Below are 18,225 nucleotides of genomic sequence, written 5' to 3'. Positions count from 1 at the left end.
ATTCTACTTCAGTTTCCTCTAATACCATAGGGCTTTTTTTTAGCGGGGGGAGGCGTTACATTTATAAAAGACTTGGTACAAAATGGGCTGCGTCTTAAAGTGTATCATTAATTGAATCCTAACGAGTTGCAAAAGAATGGTCATCGGTTCCTACTAATAACAACAACCCTCCCCCCCCACCCAGCAAAACAGACATGTTTTCTGAACACTTAGTTTTGCATAGGGAAATAGAACAATTTGAATCCTGTGAAGAAAAATTTCTTTTTAGTTGAGAGTTTGAAACTCCCTACCTAATCTCTGGTAAATTCTACATTGAAGGCAATAGTGGGGCAGGAGGGAAGGGGGAGGAGCAAGGGACTAGGTAATCTACAAACTAGAAAATGAGCCTCAACCACTGGGCTGTGTAGCGGGGATAATCCTCTGTGTGGACGGCTGCTTTTTCTAAAGGCAGCGCCGCTGATTTCGCTGGTCTTTGGGAATTAGCAAGTCAAATGCCACGTAAGATTTCTCCTTCCGAGCCGCTCTGGGGTTGGGGGGAGACCTGTGGGGAGGGCTTCCTTGTGGCCGAAGATGAAAGCCCCTCTGTCCCTCCCATCTGAGAATTTCGTTCTTAAGATGAAAAAACAAAAACAACAAAAAACCCAAACCAAAAACCCACCACAAAAAAATCCTACTTTGGCTTCTTTCTTTTCTTGCTTCTCTTCAACTCTATACTTCTCTGACCAGTTTTTAGGGCAGGGGTGAGTCCCCCTCCCCGCCCCCGCGCCCCCCCCCGCCCCCGCCACTTGGGGGGGTGGTTCTCTCGCTCCTTGCGTGGACACCGCTGCTTTGCTGTGACGCAAGTGCCGGGCATGGAATGCAGAATTTGAAAATGTGTCACCGGAGGTGTCTAACGGCAAAACTCGAGTGATTCAATACGCAAAGCAGTAGACTGAGAATTTCCAGAGTCCCTCACTGCATTCGCTCTTCCCCAGCAGAATTCTTGTGATTTTTATCCAAGGCAACCCCTTTCAGGTCCTCAGCTCTGCCAGTCTCAAAGACCCCGAGCCCAATGAGGTGGTGCAACTGGGCAAACTGAAGGGCTGAAAAGAGAAGGGAATGAGAACTCGAAATCGAGGCAGTTCCTCACGAGGTCTCTGTCTCCAGCGGTAGCGCGGGCATCTCATCGGTTCCACCCTTGGGCATTGCTCTCACTTCAGATGGAATCAAACTGTCTGGGTCTCAGGAAGGAAAAGCAATAGGAACTCCCTTCTCTTTCCCATTTTTATTTGCCAGAGGAAAAGGTGCAGTTGGTTTCGAATTAAGTACGGAGTTCTCAGAGATACAACAGTGGGGGAAATTTAGTATCGAGGTGGTTGCAAAGCAATGTCTGTGCTCTTCTGCTATATGGATGAGAGAAGCCACACTAGGAAAACAGTATTTTTAATGAGGTGGAGCTGAAAGACTGCTTTCAGGGCATTTAGTGTTCTCAGATACCAGAGTGGACAATGCAGGCCCAACCGTGCCCACCCCAGGTCGGATCATCCACTGGACGTCAGCGAGTGCTTGGTAAATTATTATTTATTTATCTGTAAAAGGCAGATACACATTTACTTTATTTGTGGATTTTTTCTTTCTTTTTTAGTCATCTCTACACCTAATGTGAGGCTTAAACCCACAACTGTGAGATCAAGGGTCACATGTTTCACCCACTGAGCCGGCCAGGCGCCCTTCTATTTTGCTGCTGGGGCTTCCTCTTTTTAAGATTTTATTTGGTTATTTATTTTAGAGAGAGAGCGTGTGCAGGGAGGCAGAGGCAGAGGAGCAGAAGGGAGGGGCCGAGGAAGAGGCAGAGGAGGGGAAAAGAATCTCAGGCCAACTCCGACTCCTGGCTGAGTGCCGAGCTCGTGACCCTGAGATCCTGAGATTGTGACCTGAGCCAAAACCAAGGATCAGATGCTTAGCTGAGCCTCCTGGGTGCCCTATACATTTGCTTCTTAAATTTAAGATTTCACCTTTCTTAGTCTCCGTCCTTTATGTAAAATCAGGGAAGGAAAAAACGCCTCCCTCTCCTATTTCAGATGCCAGAGCATTAAGAAGCCACAGACGCCGTGGTTGGTTAACACTGTGGTCGGTTAACACTGTGGTCGGTTAACGTGGTCTCATGCCCCGGTTATCCAGTTAGTCGCAGGCACTAAGGTGGGGGATTTGGTTAGTGGGGTCAAACAGAGAAGTGGTAATCCGATTAGCCAGTTGCTTTCTGAAGCTGTTGGTTAAGACAGTGGCTGCTGAACGGAGTGGGGAGCAGTTTTGCTGCTTCACTTCAGAGAGGCTGTAGGAACCCAGTGCCTCTAAAAACTCTCCCGTAGAATGTTCTCCTCAGAGGATGCCCTTCAGCCTGGAGATAGTCTTATCAACCCATCAGACTTGCTCTTATCTTTTTCTGCCAGTAACAAGGTCAAAGATCGCCCATGGTGGTGGACCGTGGGATTAGTCCGTTTGTTTATATCTTATAGGGCCAATCTGGTTTCTCTTACCGACGGGTTTTCCAGCTAGCAGGGTCAGAGGTCGGAGTGGTGGCTACCCTACAGCTGATGGGGGTGCCGGAGGCCTCCATAGTATGGCGAGTGGTATGGGTATACGCATGCCTGTAGGTTTAAAAGGGACTATTGCACTAAGGGGATTTTGTTTTAAACGCTGGCAGCCAGTGACCGTGATACTGAGCGGTACCCGAACTGTGCAGAGTGGAGAAGTTACCTCGACCTTGCTCCTTTTTCATCCCCCTTTTGACCGGGCCTGGATACCTACTCTTCCTCTTCTGGTGTCCCCTTTTTGCGTGTCTCTCAGACTCAGAGCAGTGGGACAATAGGACAATACTGTTCTCCCTCCCCTCTCAGCCATTAGCCTTTCCAGCCTTGGGTCCCTGGGGGTTCTTTAAGGCAGGGGCCACACTCTGAGGCACGGATGGCGGGGGGGGGGGGGAGGTGGGAAGAGGTTGGGGGTTTCTGTTTGCTTCTTCTGTTAACCATTTTAGAACAATGCCCATTGTGCTTACCTGTAGGTCGGGATTGGTGCAACGGCTCCTAAAAGGAGAGGCAATTGGTTGTTTTTGGTTCGTCTGCTCATCTGCTGCCACCTAGTGGTTCAGTCTCCTTTAGCACCCTGTGTAAAGGGAGGGCGCATTACCGACTCTGTATTGCCTTTTATCTTTTTTTCCCTCCCCCACCTTACTTGTCCCCTTTTCTTACCTCGTTATCCATCACATACACAAAAAGCTTCTGTTTTTTTTTTGTTTTGTTTTGTTTTGTTTTGTTTTTTTGGTGCTCCTGGGTCGGAAAATCTGGAAATGAATGGCTGGCATAAAATCTTTTGAGAAGCTTGAATGCACTGAAACATCCTCGTTTGGTCTCTCGTTTTTCTCTTTTGGCGAGTTAAATGGGTGTCTTACTGCAGGCTTAGAAGATGGCTGTTACAGAGCTGAGGAAGGCCACTGCCGATCCAGGGCTGCTCTGAGTAGGCAGTTCCGGAGAGAAAATTTCTATAGCTGCTTGGTGCCCATTTTTCAAAATTTCTCACATAGGGAGTCTGGCCATAATAATAGCTGACCCTTACTGAGCAGTTACTATGCACCAGGCATTGTTCCAAGTATGTTACACGTGTTGACTCTTTAATCTTCCTAATGACCCAGTGAAATGGACTACACCCTTTCTAAGGTGAGGAAATTGAGGCATATGTAAAATGTCAAGTAATTTGCTCCCCTAGTAAATGGGGAACTGGGATTTATTCTCAGGCTGTCTGCTTTCAGAATTTATGTTCTTAACCACTATGTTTTGCTGCCTCTTTTAGCCACAGATAACGTGAGACCGCAGGGAGAGGAACAGGGCTGTACACACAGAACCCCTCCCCAAAGCACTTTCTTGGCCTTTGCCTGGGACTTGTGATGCAAGACACAGTGCCTTTCCGAACGGAGGGCCAGGAAGGAACTCTCCAATGTGCTGACTCCAAGGACTTGCTCCTAGCCCTGTCTCATTTCAGAGATTCAGCACATAAGGAAAAACCACCAAGTAGGCAGCCAAAAGAAGACTGAGAAGCCAAACAAAGCAGGCAGGCTCAGGGTCCAGAGATGATTGTGCTCTGGAAGATAATCTCAAGTCCCCTCTTCTGTCTGGGTCTTTGTTTTCTCTCTGGCTGTCCTTTTCTAGTTTGCCTGGAGGTGGCAGGAAGGCCCAGAACCGGCCTTTCTGAGACCCCTGCAAAAAGAAATGTGACACTATCACACACTGCTCGGAACCAAGTATGAAGTTTATTTATGCTTTTCTTCTTTTTTAATTTTTTTAAAAGATTTTATTTATTTATTTGACAGACAGAGACCACAGGTAGGCAGAGATGCAGGCCGAGAGAGGGAGGAGGAAGCAGGCTCCCTCCTGAGCAGAGAGCCCGATGCGGGACTCAATCCCAGGACCCTGGGATCATGACCTGAGCCGAAAGCAGAGGCTTTAACCCACTGAGCCACCCAGGTTCCCTATTTATGCTTTTCTAATCAGACGAAACAACTAGCAACTTCCTCCTCCAAAGTTTTCCTCCGCTCTCACCTTCTCTGTGACAAGCCTGGGGAGAAGGCAGAAGTGGATGTGTGGACATGTTTCAAGGCAGGACGAAAAAAAAAAAAAAGTGGGATGAGCTATGACAAGGCAGGTGTATTAACAGATCTGCTGACTGTGCCTTTCCCCACTCGTCTCACTGGCGGTTTTCAGTTACTACAAGGTGTCAGAGGCTTGGATCTCTTCAGTAAAGAGAAGAGTCCGTGGTGTTGGTGGGGTGGCTGGGGTAGGGAATAAAACTCCTGATGATTGTTTTCTTCATAACGGCAGGCCAGAGAAAAGGATATGTGTCCTAAAGGAGGAAAAATACATAAATTTGCTTTTATGGTTTAAAACAAAGATGGTATGAAAGGGCACAAAGTAAAGAGTGTCTCTGTCCTATCCTCCCAGTCATGTACTTTGTCTTTGGAGGCAACCAGTGCTATTGTCTCTGTCCTTCCAGATAGATCTTCTACACACACAAACCCCTGAAGACTCCCACCCACCTTTTTTCCAGTAAGCTCTACACCCAACATGGGACTTGAATTCCTGACCCTGAGATCAAGAGTTGCCTGCTGTACGGACTGAGCCAGCCAGGCGCCCTTGGAGACTCCCTTCTCACACAAATGGAACACATTAGGCCTACCTTTCTTTGCTGCCTTTTTTTTTCTTACCAATAATTGTGCCGAGATCTTCCTTTTCTTTTTTATTGTTGCACAGTATTTAATTCCATGAATGTATTACAGTTACTTGGCCAGGTCTCTTTCTAGTGGTTTGCTATTACAGACAAATAGCCTTGTGTGTATATCTTTTTTTTTTTTTTAAGATTTTTTAAAAAAGATTTTATTTATTTATTTGACAGACAGAGATCACAAGTAGGCAGAGAGGCAGGTAGAGAGAGAGAGGAGGAAGCAGGCTCCCTGCCGAGCAGAGAGCCCAATGTGGGGCTCGATCCCAGGACCCTGGGATCATGACCTGAGCCGAAGGCAGAGGCTTTAACCCACTGAGCCACCCAGGCACCCCTAAGATTTTATTATTGATTAATCTCTACACCCAACATGGGGCTCAAACGCACAACCCCGAGATCAGGAGTCACATGCTGCACTGACTGAGCCAGCCAGGCCCCTGTGTGTAATCCTTTTGCATGTGTGCAAGTGTAGCTATAGGATTAATTCCTAGCTGTAGAATTGTTGGGTCAAAGAGAGATAAACAGTTGTGTCAATAAGCCAATGACAAAGTGAAGTAGAGTGAATATATTAGATTTGACAGAAAAATTCCATTGCTTCTGCGTTCATGGCCAGGAAATGCAGTCCTTACTAGGAAAGTCATAAAGTCAAACCCTGAGTGACAGGCCCAAGCTGGTGCTTTATGGTTGTACAAGGGCATCGCAGAGTAAGATCTATACTTATGTATCCTCCTAAATGAATCCACTCAGCTGCTGCTGACACTAGAGTGGGCCCTGGTCTGGAAGATTCCAAGTCATGCAAGTCATTCAAGTCATCCTTCACCCCCGGCAGTAAAGGCTGCTCCCATTTCAGGCCAGAAGAAGGAGCTAGAGACATCGTGCTAGCCTTGGGTGCCCTCCATCACCATCCTAATTCTAAACAAAACCCACTCGGCACCAAAGCTACCCCACCCAAAGCAGGCACTCCCTCCACTGTTCTCTGATGTGGTTCTTTCTCATAACAAACAAGCCGTATTCTTTATTACCTGAAGGTAAATTTGATTACGTTCTATAGGAATCCTCATACTGGATTCCTAGTCTTGGCCAACCCTATCCCCGTAATACATGGGCATTTGGGGGAAATGGTGCTCTGGCTTTGAGAACTGAGGATAAAGAAAGCCAGACCCATCCTTGTGACAAAAATTCCTAGCTATCCCCAAATACTCATTTTCCCCTTTTTTTACTACTAGTGAACCCTCTCCCCCCTCCACTTTTAAGCTGGACACAGGTTCCACCTAGAATAAATCTGTCTCAAGTTCTGGCCAATGGAATGTAAGAAATGTCCTTAAAACAAGTGGGTATGCCCTTCTCCTTTCATTTTCTCTTTCCTGCTGGGTAGGGTAGAGACATGATCGCTGGAGCTGGAGCCTCCATCTAGGGCCATAAGGGTAAGCTTTGGAATGTTGCCCCCATACAGTGGAGCAAAAAGAGAAGATATCTGGAAACTGGTTGCCTTGGATCGTTTACCTCCAGATTTTTTCAGAAGAGAAAAATAAATTTCTGTGTTAATGAAATCATTTTTATTTTGAGTTTTCTTTCATATGTTGTTGAATCTAATCCTAATCTAATCTAATCCTAACTGACACAGTTTAGGAAAAAGATTAGATTAAATCTAATCCTAACTGACACAGTTTAGGAAAAAGAACTCCAGCTTCACCTTCTCTCAGTGGTAAATCGTTAGTGTCGCTTGTGGAAGTAAGGAAAAGCCACTCCACTGACTTCTCTTATCCCTCACAGAGAGAGGAAGGCATGACCAATGGATTTACTGGCCATCGTTTTGATACCTGGGCTTCATATTTCTTCCATTTCAAAGGCAGTGGTGAGATACTCCTTTGGAACAATACCGATGAGGCTGTTCAGTTCTCCAACCCACCAGCCATACATGTTATACTCCTGAAAAATGAAAAGAGGGTGGTTTCAGTTGGAATGCAGTCATGTTTCTGTTAATCTCTGACAGTGACTGCTCGGGAGATTATGTTGGGTGGTTTCTTTGTCGATGGCAGTATGACTTGTTAACACTCCTGACGGGATTATTAAATTAAAAGTAAAATCTCCCGGAGGAAGAAAGCAAACTCTACCTTCTTGTTTCCGTCTGCCCGTCTACATCGTGAATTTAGTACATTTGATGCCATTGCTGAACCCAAAGAGCACGTCTTTTATCAAGCAGAGTGGAATGGCTTCTTCTGAGAAAGTGGGGCACATCCTAAATGCCACAGCACTAAAGATATTCAGGGAGTCAGGTCATAGTTCAAATCAATAATATTTACCAAGCATTGTCTATGTGCAAAGTGCTGTTTGAGTTCCCGTGAGATGTATAATGATGAATCAGAGCATTGCTTGCTCCCAAGGAGCTTATAGCATAAAGTAATGGGCTTTGGAGTCAGACAGACTGGGATCCAATCCCCACTTGGTCATTAAATAGTTGCGTGACCTTATGCTCTCCTGGCTTTAACTTCCTTCTCTGGAAGAGGAGGGATGATATCATCTCTCCCCTGTGTTGTGGGAATAGAAATGTCTGATGCGTAGTAGGTGCTCTAAACACCAGATTCTGCCCCCAGAAGAGGTGAGAGGTTGACAGGCACATCAGTAACGACAGGCAGGACATAGGAGCCCCTGAGAGGGGGCAAAGAGAAAGGGAATGATAGGGTGTAAAAGAAGGGGCGATCACAGGGTTGGGAGTGGGGGGCTTTGAATGCAGAAGAGCTTTTCAAAAGCACAGCAGATGTGAAACACTGTGGGACTGCTTCTGAAAGTACTAAAAAATATTTTCATCCTTTTGAAGGAAGTAAAATTTAGGAATACATGGGGAATATCACATATTCTAGTTCAACTGCATTTGGGGTACCATGAAGCTGTCTTTTTACACACTTGGCTATTGAATTTTACTAGGGAAAAAAAAAAAAAAGAAAAGAAAGCAAGCAAGCCAGGTTGGTGACACAATAAAATTCCAGGTCAACTGGTTATCCTTCTTTTCCTTTGGAAAGCCTATCTTCCCTCCTCCAGCTCTGCCTCCCGACCCTCCCAGCAGATGACCTCTTTTCACCTTCAAAAAGAAAAGAGAAGCCATCAGAAGTGTTAACTTCTGTTAACTTCAGCCACCAAATGAGGAACGTACCTGTATTGACAATCATCCCACCTCCCCATTAAAGCGCAGGAGGCGTCCCTCCTCTGCTTTAAAACTCTCTCTCATCTTGTATACGTAAGAGCATCATGTGGGCGCCTATGTCCTGCCTGTCATTACTCATGTCAACCTACCACCTCTTCTGGGGAGAATCTGATGTTTAGAGCACCTACTACACATCAGACATTTCTATTCCCACAACACAGGGGAGAGATGATATCATCACTACTCTTCCAGAAAAGGAAGTTAAAGCCAAGAGACAGTAAGGTCCCACGGCCATGGTTGAAGACTATCCCTGGTTACATGCCCTGTAACACTTCCTCTTTCTTTTTCCTTTTCTTCCTTCCTTCCTTCCTTTCTTAAGATTTTATTTATTTATTTGACCTAGAGAGAGATCACAAGTAGGCAGAGAAGCAGGCAGAGAGAGAGGGGGAAGCAGGCTCCTTGCTGAGCAGAGGGCCTGATGCGGGGCCTGATCCCAGGACCTTGGGATCATGACGTGAGCCGAAGGCAGAAGCTTAACCCACTGAACCACCCGGGTTTCCTTCACTTTATTTCTTGGAGGAGAGGTTCTGTGGAGTCTGATGTAATGTAAATGTCTCTAATGTAAATGGTTCCTTCCATCAGCACAAAATGTGTTCCAGTTTCTTTAGTCTTGTAAACAATGATTAAATAGTCCCCACCCCACACCTACTTCCCATTTCTACTCACCTATGCTAATTTGCGGTCAAATTTACTGAAAGAGTTTACTTCACTTTCCACCCAAGCTTCTTGCTTTCTATTCCATTTTCAAGCCACTCTACTCAGGCATCTGCTCCTATCACTCCACGTAAGTCTTTTCTCCATGGTATCCTGTAGCCTCTCATTGCTCAAATTCTGTGGTATTTCTTGGTTCTTAACCCACCTGATCTCTCAACAGTGCTGGCACTACGGACCCTTCTTGAGGCATTTTCTTTTCTTAGTTTCTATGATCATGATACGCTCGGGCTTCCCTCTTACCTCTTTGGTTGCTTCTCCTTCTCCTTTGCAAGCTCATCTTTCTCTAACCTTCCTTTCCATGTGGTTGTTTCCAGCATTCTGCCCTGGCCCTCTTCTGACTTGATGCACTTTCCTTGAGCAGTCTGATAGACCTCGGGGCTCTAGCCGCCATGTAAAGGACTCACAACCACAGCTCCTGCGGAGATCTAAGTGTTGGATCCCAATACCCAAGTGCATGTCCGCCAAGCTGCTCAAACTCAGTATATCCTAAATTTAAGCCATCATCCTGCCTCTGTCTCCATTCCTACTCCCAACCAGCTCTGCCTCTTGGGCGCTTTATCTCAGTGGATGGTAGCACTGTTATGCACTCAAGTTAATCAAGCCAGAAACTCAAAGTCATTTCCACTTGCACCTTCCTCTTCTGGTCAGTCCTTGAGTTCTGTTGATTCTCTTTTCAGAGCATTACTGGAATCCGTCCACTTCTCTCCATTCCCAATATCCTAATCTTGTCACTATCGTTTTTCATGAAGGCTACAGAAACACCCTCCAAGCTCATTTCTGTATCTCCATTCTTGTTCCCCTCCAATCTAGTCTTTCTCTGAAGCCAGAATCATTTTAATGCACATTGATAAAATCACTTCTCTGGGATGCCTGGGTGGCTCAGTGGGTTAAAGCCTCTGCCTTTGGCTCAGGTCATGATCCCAGGACCGAGCCCTGTGTCAGGCTCTCTGCTCAGCAGGGAGCCTGCTTCCTCCTCTCTCTCTGTCTACTTGTGATCTCTGTCTGTCAAATAAATAAATAAAAATCTTAAAAAAAAAAAAAAAGAACTTCTCTGCTTGAAACCTTTAAGTGTGTTCCCACTGCCTCCAGTCAATGTCTTAGTAAGGTGGACAAGGCTGTGCATGAGCTGGTCCTGTTCACTGTTCAGCATTGTCATTTACCCCTTAAATCTAGTGGACCCTTAGTGAAACAGAATTTGTCTCTGCTACTCCCCTGGGCCACAGGCTCTCATACCTTGGAGCCTTTCCTCTGCCTGTTTGACTTCTATTTCCGTTCTCCCTTTCAGGGGCTCACTGCTAAGCAGCCTTCAGATCTCAATTCCTGGGTTTCTCTAGACTCCCTAGAAGCTTCTCTCTGCCACTCTCTTGTGTGGGGGCTGCAGCTACGTACTGTGTACTGTGCCCTGTGCTTTCCTGGAAGTGAGTTCATCGTGCTGCCGCGTATCTGCTGTCTTTGTCTCACTGCCAGTCACTAGGTGGAAGGTCCTGTGAGAGCTGGGCTGGGGCTTTGTCGGTCTTGTTTGCTGTTCTACTCCCAGCACTCAGCATGGTAGCCGGCACAGACAGGGGCCGAAAAACACTTGCTAAATGAGGTTACGAAGAAATGAAGGGAGCAGTGAGATTTATTCTTTTAGTTGAGCAGACTTAGTTTCAGCTAACTCCAAGATACTCCCCTGGTGATGGAACTAGTTGTGGCAGGAAGAGAGCAGCTGCCTTTGGAGACGTGTCCCCAGATGGCTCCCTAAATACCATGCAGAGAGTCTCAAATGCTGTGCCAAGTGAGGCTGAGCTGATCCTAAAAAGAACAGGGAATTACCTTTGAAGAACCAGTCTTAAATAACTGCATGTGTCTACCACCCAGCCCACTGTCTCCCCACACCTTCTCATGCCCCCACTCTCTCCCAGGCCAACTTCTCCCTACAGTCCGCGCTGCCTTGTGGGAAATTACCCAGAGCTCCTGTCAAATTACCGAGAGCCTCTGGCTGACGGGATGTTTGAAGCTCCTCTCCATACGAGTTATGTTACTGCCCATTTTCCAACACTGAAGTTAGGGCAGTTTCTGCCTCAAGTTTTCTCATAGCGTTGCCTTAGCTTAGCATGTTGCTGGAACGCCATTTCCACAAAGCCTTGGTGTGAAGGAGAGACATGTACTCTGTCTTCCTCTGGCACTGTTACTCATGAAAACCCTAGCTTTAGGGGCGCCTGGGTGGCTCAGTGGGTTAAAGCCGCTGCCTTCGGCTCAGGTCATGATCCCGGCGTCCTGGGATCGAGCCCCGCATCGGGCTCTCTGCTCAGCAGGGAGTCTGCTTCCTCCCTTCTCTCTCTGCCTGCCTCTCTGCCTACTTGTGATCTGTCTGTCAAATAAATAAATAAAATCTTTAAAAAAAAAAAAAAACCCTAGCTTTAGCTCTTCTGCTACCTCACGGGCGGGAGGGCGGACGCGGTGTTGTATGCTAGTCTTCTGATCAAAGTCAGCTTGCTGAACCGTGTGTGAAGGGTGGTCTTCCACCTGCCAAACGGTGTCGTCTTCATCACCTGTGGGGCTCCGGTGGGACCTCCCTAGGGAGCAGCGTTCAAGACTCCTGACTTTGGCTCATGCTCCCTTAAAATCTGCCTTTAGCCACAACGCCAGGAGTAGGGACCAAGGCTTGGGAAGGCGCTCTCTGCCAGCCCGAAGAGGGTGCGAACGGGAAGCAGATGAGGCTCGGCAGGACACCTGCAAGGACCAGGCTCCCGGTCTGTGTGCTCTTGCTCGAAGGGAACACTGACCCTGCCGACCGCAGATGGAGAAGCCTCACCACGGTGCTGAGAACAGAAATGAGTGAAATCAACTCTCTGCCCTTCAAAACAAAAGAGCAAGCAGAGAGTAAGAGGATGGCACAGTTTCAGAGACCGTAAGCACCCTGCTGTGGGAGCCTAGGAGCTTAATCAAAGCACCTACAGGTCTTGGGATCTGACTGGCTTTTCCAGATTTCATCCCTTGGCTGGATACCCAAAAAGGGCTGCAGGGCTGAGATGTTTAAAGCATGAATGGAAAATTTCTAGCCTTCTTTTTCCACTACCACCTCCCATGCATTGCTCCAGCCCAGTCTGAACACCACGAGGTATTTTAAAATAATTTCTACTTTGATGAATTGCTGGGGAGTCCACAATTGCTCATAATCAAAGGGAGAAAAATGCAAATGAGATCCGGCCGAGAACTATCACCACCAAACGTTTATTTCACTGCACAGTGCCAAAAAGAATTAAAACAACATTAAACTCACAGCAATCATGTTTAAGCCCTCGTTTCCAAGTGCCAAATTGCACCACTCTGGATCATACAGATGTTCGTTAATTATGCTAATTTTTATTAAACTATTAAAATGGAGAGAGTACTGGCTCAGCCAGGCAGACCCCAGCTCTGAATGAACTCTGCTCTTGTCTAGAAGTGCTAATTTACTGCATTTTTATTAAGTTGCTGATTCTTGGGTTTTAGTTTTGGGATGGCAGAGAGGACTGAATTCCTGGGATCAACGTTTTCAATAAAGTTTGACTTCTCCTGCCCAGATGTTTAGAAAGACCAGAAAAATGCTGAGACGCTCCCGGGAGACCTGAAATCCTCAATGCGGAAGTAGTTCTACCTCCAAGGTGGGGAGACACGCCTACCACGGGGAGGGATCAGAACTGCCCAGGGTCCTCACTCCTTAACTCCATACACATTGTGTATGGTATAGCTCAGGGGTTAATTACACAACCTTGTTAACTGAAGATGCTTTAGATAAAAATATAAAAAGCTGTGTTTTTAAAAAAGCAAATAAACCCTTTACATCAGCCGCTTGGCTATTGTCAGGCAGTCTTTATAGAAGTTTTCCCTCCAAAATAGTGCACCGTGTGGTTTGCTCCATCATAAATATTTCTAGGCTTGATTAGACATCCGCTTCCCTCAACACCAACCCTGTTCCCCCTCCTTGAACTCCTCAAATGAAGGAATCTTGAAAGTAAAGGTTGGCTACTTGGACTCCCTTATCTGGTTGGAGAAGCTACTGGCCTAGATGAGCAGAACATGGAGTGAACTTGAAATAGACTAAGCGCTCACCAGCAGCAACAATCAAAAGTGTTTATGGGGGATTTCACACTGCCATAAAAGGATTTATGCGGCTAATCTCCATCAACAAGGAAAAAAAAAAAAAAACCAACCCTACCAAACCTGCCATAAAAAGAACAGCAAATTCTATAAACAAAGAGCAGTATGGCCACAGACCACGGGCACGTCGCGCAGCTTGACTCCGCCTCCAGTGGTTTCCCATTGCTGTTTATGGTTTCAAGACGATCGTGGACCTCCTCAGTGCTCCTCCTGTCACAGGGCCCTGAGTCCCTGTGTGGTGCTGCAAATACCCTGTCAGTAGGTGTCAGGGGATATCAGGGGGAAAGCCAGCAGGCGCCTATCATAAGCCTTAAAAGAGATTAAATACCCCTACTCCATGATTGCTACATTTTAATTTCTCTCCTCCCTGCTGGTTCCTATTTGTATAAGCTCTTCCACGGCTCCCCTGGAGTAGCACAGACATGACCTGGAATGACCATCCTGTCTTGGGATGAGAATTCAATTTCTAGGCTCAGTGAATCCTAGGCTGTTCCAGCAAAAGGAAAGCACCACCCTCTAGGGCACAGATTCTTAACGTGGAGTCTGTGAACCCCCGGCCTGTCCATGGATGGACATGACGGGATCTCTGAACTCCTTAAAATTGGTTAAAATTTTGTGTGCACGTGTCTGTATATCTTGTCCCTGGGGTGAGGTCCAGAACTTTCATCAGATTCTCAAAGGGTTTATGAACCCTCTACGGTTTATGAACCAATTCTCTGGGGTGGGGAGGACACGAGGATCTTTAGGGCCTGGATCTGCACTTTGGCCCGGGTGGCCTCTCCATCCCACCTTTCCCCCCGCTTTTACATGTCCAGTGAAAGGAAGTCAAGAATCTGTGCTTGTGCCAGGCTGGGTCTCTGAGGCTTCAGCCCTCCAGCTTTGGAGCCTGTTCCTTCTTCTAAGGCTGACCAAGCTTGCTCATTCCTCCTAAGGCACCATCGCACGCTCTCTCTCTTTTCTTTCATTACTTAAGCAGAATGATGTACAATGTTCTATTACTTTCAGGTGTACCACTAAGGAACCATCCCTTTAGCTGTGACTTGAAAGTCGTCTTGTCTTCTCAATAGCTCCCATTCAAATCTACGTGATGGCATTTGGAGCAAGCTGCTTGACGCTGTCTGCCCTGAGAGTGTTCCTAATAGAAATGTTCTCTTTTCACATGGAATTGGGCTTTGATAAGTGTCCGTGGAACAAGAGTCCCGGAAAATGTCTCACGCTTTTGTTCTTTTAACCATCAAAGTTCACTCTATCAGTGCTTGTAAATAAGAGAATTCCTCTTCAAGAGAACAATCAATCAGGCCCTGACTTGAAAGATCAATAGAAACTTGATATATGGACGGGAAAGGCCAATCCATCACAGAATTATTGGTTTATGATTGCTTATTTTTCTTATCAGTGCTTGCGCATCCGACATTATCATTAGCAAAGATGGGAAATTCAAATTTCTAAGCAGAGTAGATTGTAATATTCCAGGGTCAGCCAAAAACATTGTATTTTTACTCTGGATTGGCCCACAATTTCTCTACTTCAAAAATCCAGCTTTGGAAATTTAACGCTTTCTGAGGATATCATAAATTATTAAATAAATTGAGGGCTCTAACTCAGCACCCTTCCAACTGCTGAGAAAAGCAAGGCTGGGAACAGGGATTGTTCACCAAAGACAAGCAGGTGCCCATTTTTTCAGCGTAAATGGTTTTGTGGGGAGATTTTGCAGAAGGGAAAAGGAAGCGGTCAGTCGGGTGGATGGTGGATTAGTGGGGTTGGAAGCTGTCAGAGGACTCGGGCTCAGCGCTCGGCTGAAACCTTGGGTAGCTTGGCAGGCTCCCCAGGCTGTTTGACACCATGTTTTAAGATCTTGGCAATCATTTTCTCTTTTTTCCATTATTCAGAGTTTTGGTCTATCAATCATCATAAAAATGAACCATTAAATTTGCCTCAATTGAACCAGTTTTATTTATTGTTACATTTCAGGGAACTTGCTAACCTGGAGGCTGGCAGGCCTGGACTGGGGAGGAGGGAAAGGCATGTGAGTGTGAGAAAGGAGGCGAGGAAAGTCTGGGTGGTCAGTGACAGCAGTCAGGGGCAGGGGGGACACAAGATGACAACTGGACAGCTAGGAGTTGAGTGTTCTGAGGAGAAATGTGTCAGCTAGACTGGGGGGCGGGGGGTGGTCTGAGAGCGCTTGAAAGTGAGGGGAAATTCAGCCTCAAGCCTGGAGCTCATGTCCCGAACTGGGTGTGGGAGGATAATGATCCCGTCAAGGCCAGCCCGGTGTGCAGGACCCGTGCACACACTGGACACGGCTGGTGATGGAAGTGTGTGCAAAACACAGGCTGTGCGTGAGAGAAAAATCCTAAACTGTGAAGGGAAGAGGGAGGGCAGGAAGAGAAATGAGAAAGATACACACAACTTGAACTTTGCCTAAAAAAGAGCGAAAGGATAAGGGGAAGGTAAACACTTTGCAGATGGGAGAAAACAAGGTGCCAAGTGCAGAATTCAGGAACAATAGAGACAGCACCATTTCAGAGCTGATAGAATTGTGATACCATGTGAGACCGGCGTATTAATATGTATTCCATAAACTGTGCGGCTCACAGCTCCGCACTGCTCTGTTTTGCTCTGACCGTAGTACCAGCCTCAGGCACCACAACACAATTTGGAAACAATGTGACGGAAATGTTTAATCTGCTCGGCCCATCTGTGCTGCGTATTTCTCCAGATCTCCCTGAGAGAGGCGCCTTGAATCTCCACATTGCCTTTAATATTCTCCTAAATCACCTCCCCACTGCACTTCAAGGGCCATTGCTACAATATCACAGGTTCATCTAAAGTGCAATGGGGAGGGGGGGTTGGGGGGGAAGCGCAGGCCAGGATATTTTTTACTTTAAAATAATTTCCAGAGATTGTCTTTTCTGCTTCCTTAAAAAAAAAAAAAAAAGAAAGGAAAAAAAAAAAAAAACAACGAAACGTTATTCTACTATTGCCGTAAGGTTATTGAGGTTGTTTGGTACAAAACAGGGTAAGATAGAGTGGAATCATTCTCCAAAGAATTATTTTTATTAATTTCGATTCCCTCAATTGGACATGGGAGGGGGTGAGCAGATGCTCGTTTCCTCTTATCTTGTTTTCTCGCACCTTGCTAGGGTGATGAGTTCATTTGGGGCTGGTGTCTCCTCGGCTTGATGCTCTCCTCATTGGGTACTGGCTTAACTCTGCCCTGCTGCAGACAAAGCCATCTTGCTCAGGACAGGTAGACATTTGGACCCTGGTCAACTAAATGCCCTCACCAGAAAGGGACACTGCCTATATTGTTAATTGCAGCTTCAAACCTTAGGTTTTTCCTCTCTTTAAGGTATAGATATTGAGTGTCAGATTTCTGCCTCCCCCCCACCCCCCAAACCCCCCATCTATTTTGCCAGATTCAGTGATTTGGGGCTAGAATGTAGGAAGCTGGGGGTAGGTTTCAGAGAAAGAGGGGATGACAAGTCACCATGTTCCAGACCTTAGACAAATGAAAGAGAGTTGCACATCACCAAGAAAATTAGGATTCCTTTTGCTTTGTGAATTAAAGAAATGAATAATTTAATCCTCAAGATTGTTCCGGCGAGGGAAAGGCAACGTCCCAGTTGCGGAGCCCTACAGCCTGTCGGTGTGTTACATCATCTGCACACATAGGCGTTTCCATGACAACCGCTTATAGCTTCATTTCCTGGATCCCTCTAGGGGGTGTCACAGCCAGATCCACCTGCTTTTCACCCTACCCTCGGTGGGGTCATGGTAAGGTCGCCAGAATAAATGAACGCGGGTACTAATGATCTGTTTACTGCTGTTTATGCTCTGTGTGTGTCAGGGGCACGCACATTTAGAGAGCTCATTATGGTTGCAATTAGAATGCACCATCGCTAGATATTTAACTCCTTTTTCTTTTAAATTAGCATTTTAATAACATTCTTTGAGCAGAGAAACAAAATGACCATTTTTCACGGACAAACTTCTAGCTGTAGGTGCAACTTTAATGGCAAAGTTGTGAAGGGGAAAGAAGGGAAGGGGAAAAAAAAAGGCCATTTTTACTACTTTCACCCTCCTCCTTACCAAAAGGATATTTTTATTTGCTTTCTAACACACTCAATTTCCTAAATTTGTTTTGAATCCAATTATTTTGGGTGGTTTCAAGTACCGTACTCTTGTTGGACGGAAATTAGCAGCGATTGAAATTAACTTTCTATGTGACCTGTGAAAGGGGCTAAAATAATTACAAGTGTGTATAAGAAACCCTTTCTCCAAAGACCCTTGCTGCACCGCTGATAGCATTACTGGAATATCTTTATACAGTAACTGCAAGGGCTGTTTTCTTTGAAAAGGTGATTGCAATGATTGTTTCTGTTTTAAAAATCTTAGGATTGTCTTATAGAGGATGAATGATGACAAAAACTTGTCATTATAGGAAGGAAGAATGAAAGGAACAGCACGGCATCATTTACCATTTGAAAATGGCCTGATCTTGGAGCACCAAAAAGCAAGAGAGACAGGAACGGGAAAGATTCAACGTAGAGACCCACTTGGTCAGAATGTTCCACCAGGCACTGCTTTTTAGGAATCGTCCAATACCTTTGCTAGGTGTTTATAGATGCTCTGTTTGTGGAAAGTACAGTGAAAAATAACAATTTGAATGTTTCGATTATCTTTCCCAGTCCGTTCCATTTTCATTATTTATTTCCTATAAATCGGGACCTTGCTGAACATAATTCTGCAGACAAGGAGGTGGATGGGACAGCCAATGTGAACGAGGAGATAGATGGTGGGTGCGTGTAAGATGGATGCTATGCGTTTATGAAAAGGAGCAGTATGTCTGCATGTGAACATCCACAGAGTAGAGCAAGCAAGCGTGTAAACTATAATGGGTATTTATAGGTGAAAAAAAAAAGGTGCAAGGAATA

General features: G+C 45.9%; 1 protein-coding gene across 3 annotated transcripts in view; it reads right to left on the bottom strand.

The window, feature by feature from the left end:
* Positions 1–3,298: 3,298 nt before the first annotated feature.
* The window catches only part of SKAP1 (src kinase associated phosphoprotein 1), a 278,719-nt gene continuing 263,792 nt past the window's right edge, over positions 3,299–18,225 (bottom strand). Inside the window, exons 12-14 of one of the 3 annotated variants that reach the window (XR_013968074.1) lie at positions 7,068–7,176; positions 4,572–4,872; positions 3,299–4,229 (exon numbers count right to left, since the gene is read on the bottom strand). Coding sequence is in view for 2 of the 3 variants with exons in the window: in XM_080825335.1 (XP_080681461.1) it covers positions 7,075–7,176 (102 nt within the window). In the remaining variant the exon portion in view is untranslated. Of the gene's footprint in view, positions 4,230–4,264; positions 4,873–7,067; positions 7,177–18,225 lie in introns of those variants that run through there. The other 2 variants (XM_080825335.1, XM_080825334.1) reach the window with 2 other exon arrangements.

This window comes from Martes martes (assembly GCF_963455335.1).
Source record: "Martes martes genome assembly, chromosome: 16".
Lineage (NCBI taxonomy): Eukaryota > Metazoa > Chordata > Mammalia > Carnivora > Mustelidae > Martes > Martes martes.
This window is presented reverse-complemented; position numbering and strand designations above follow the sequence as displayed.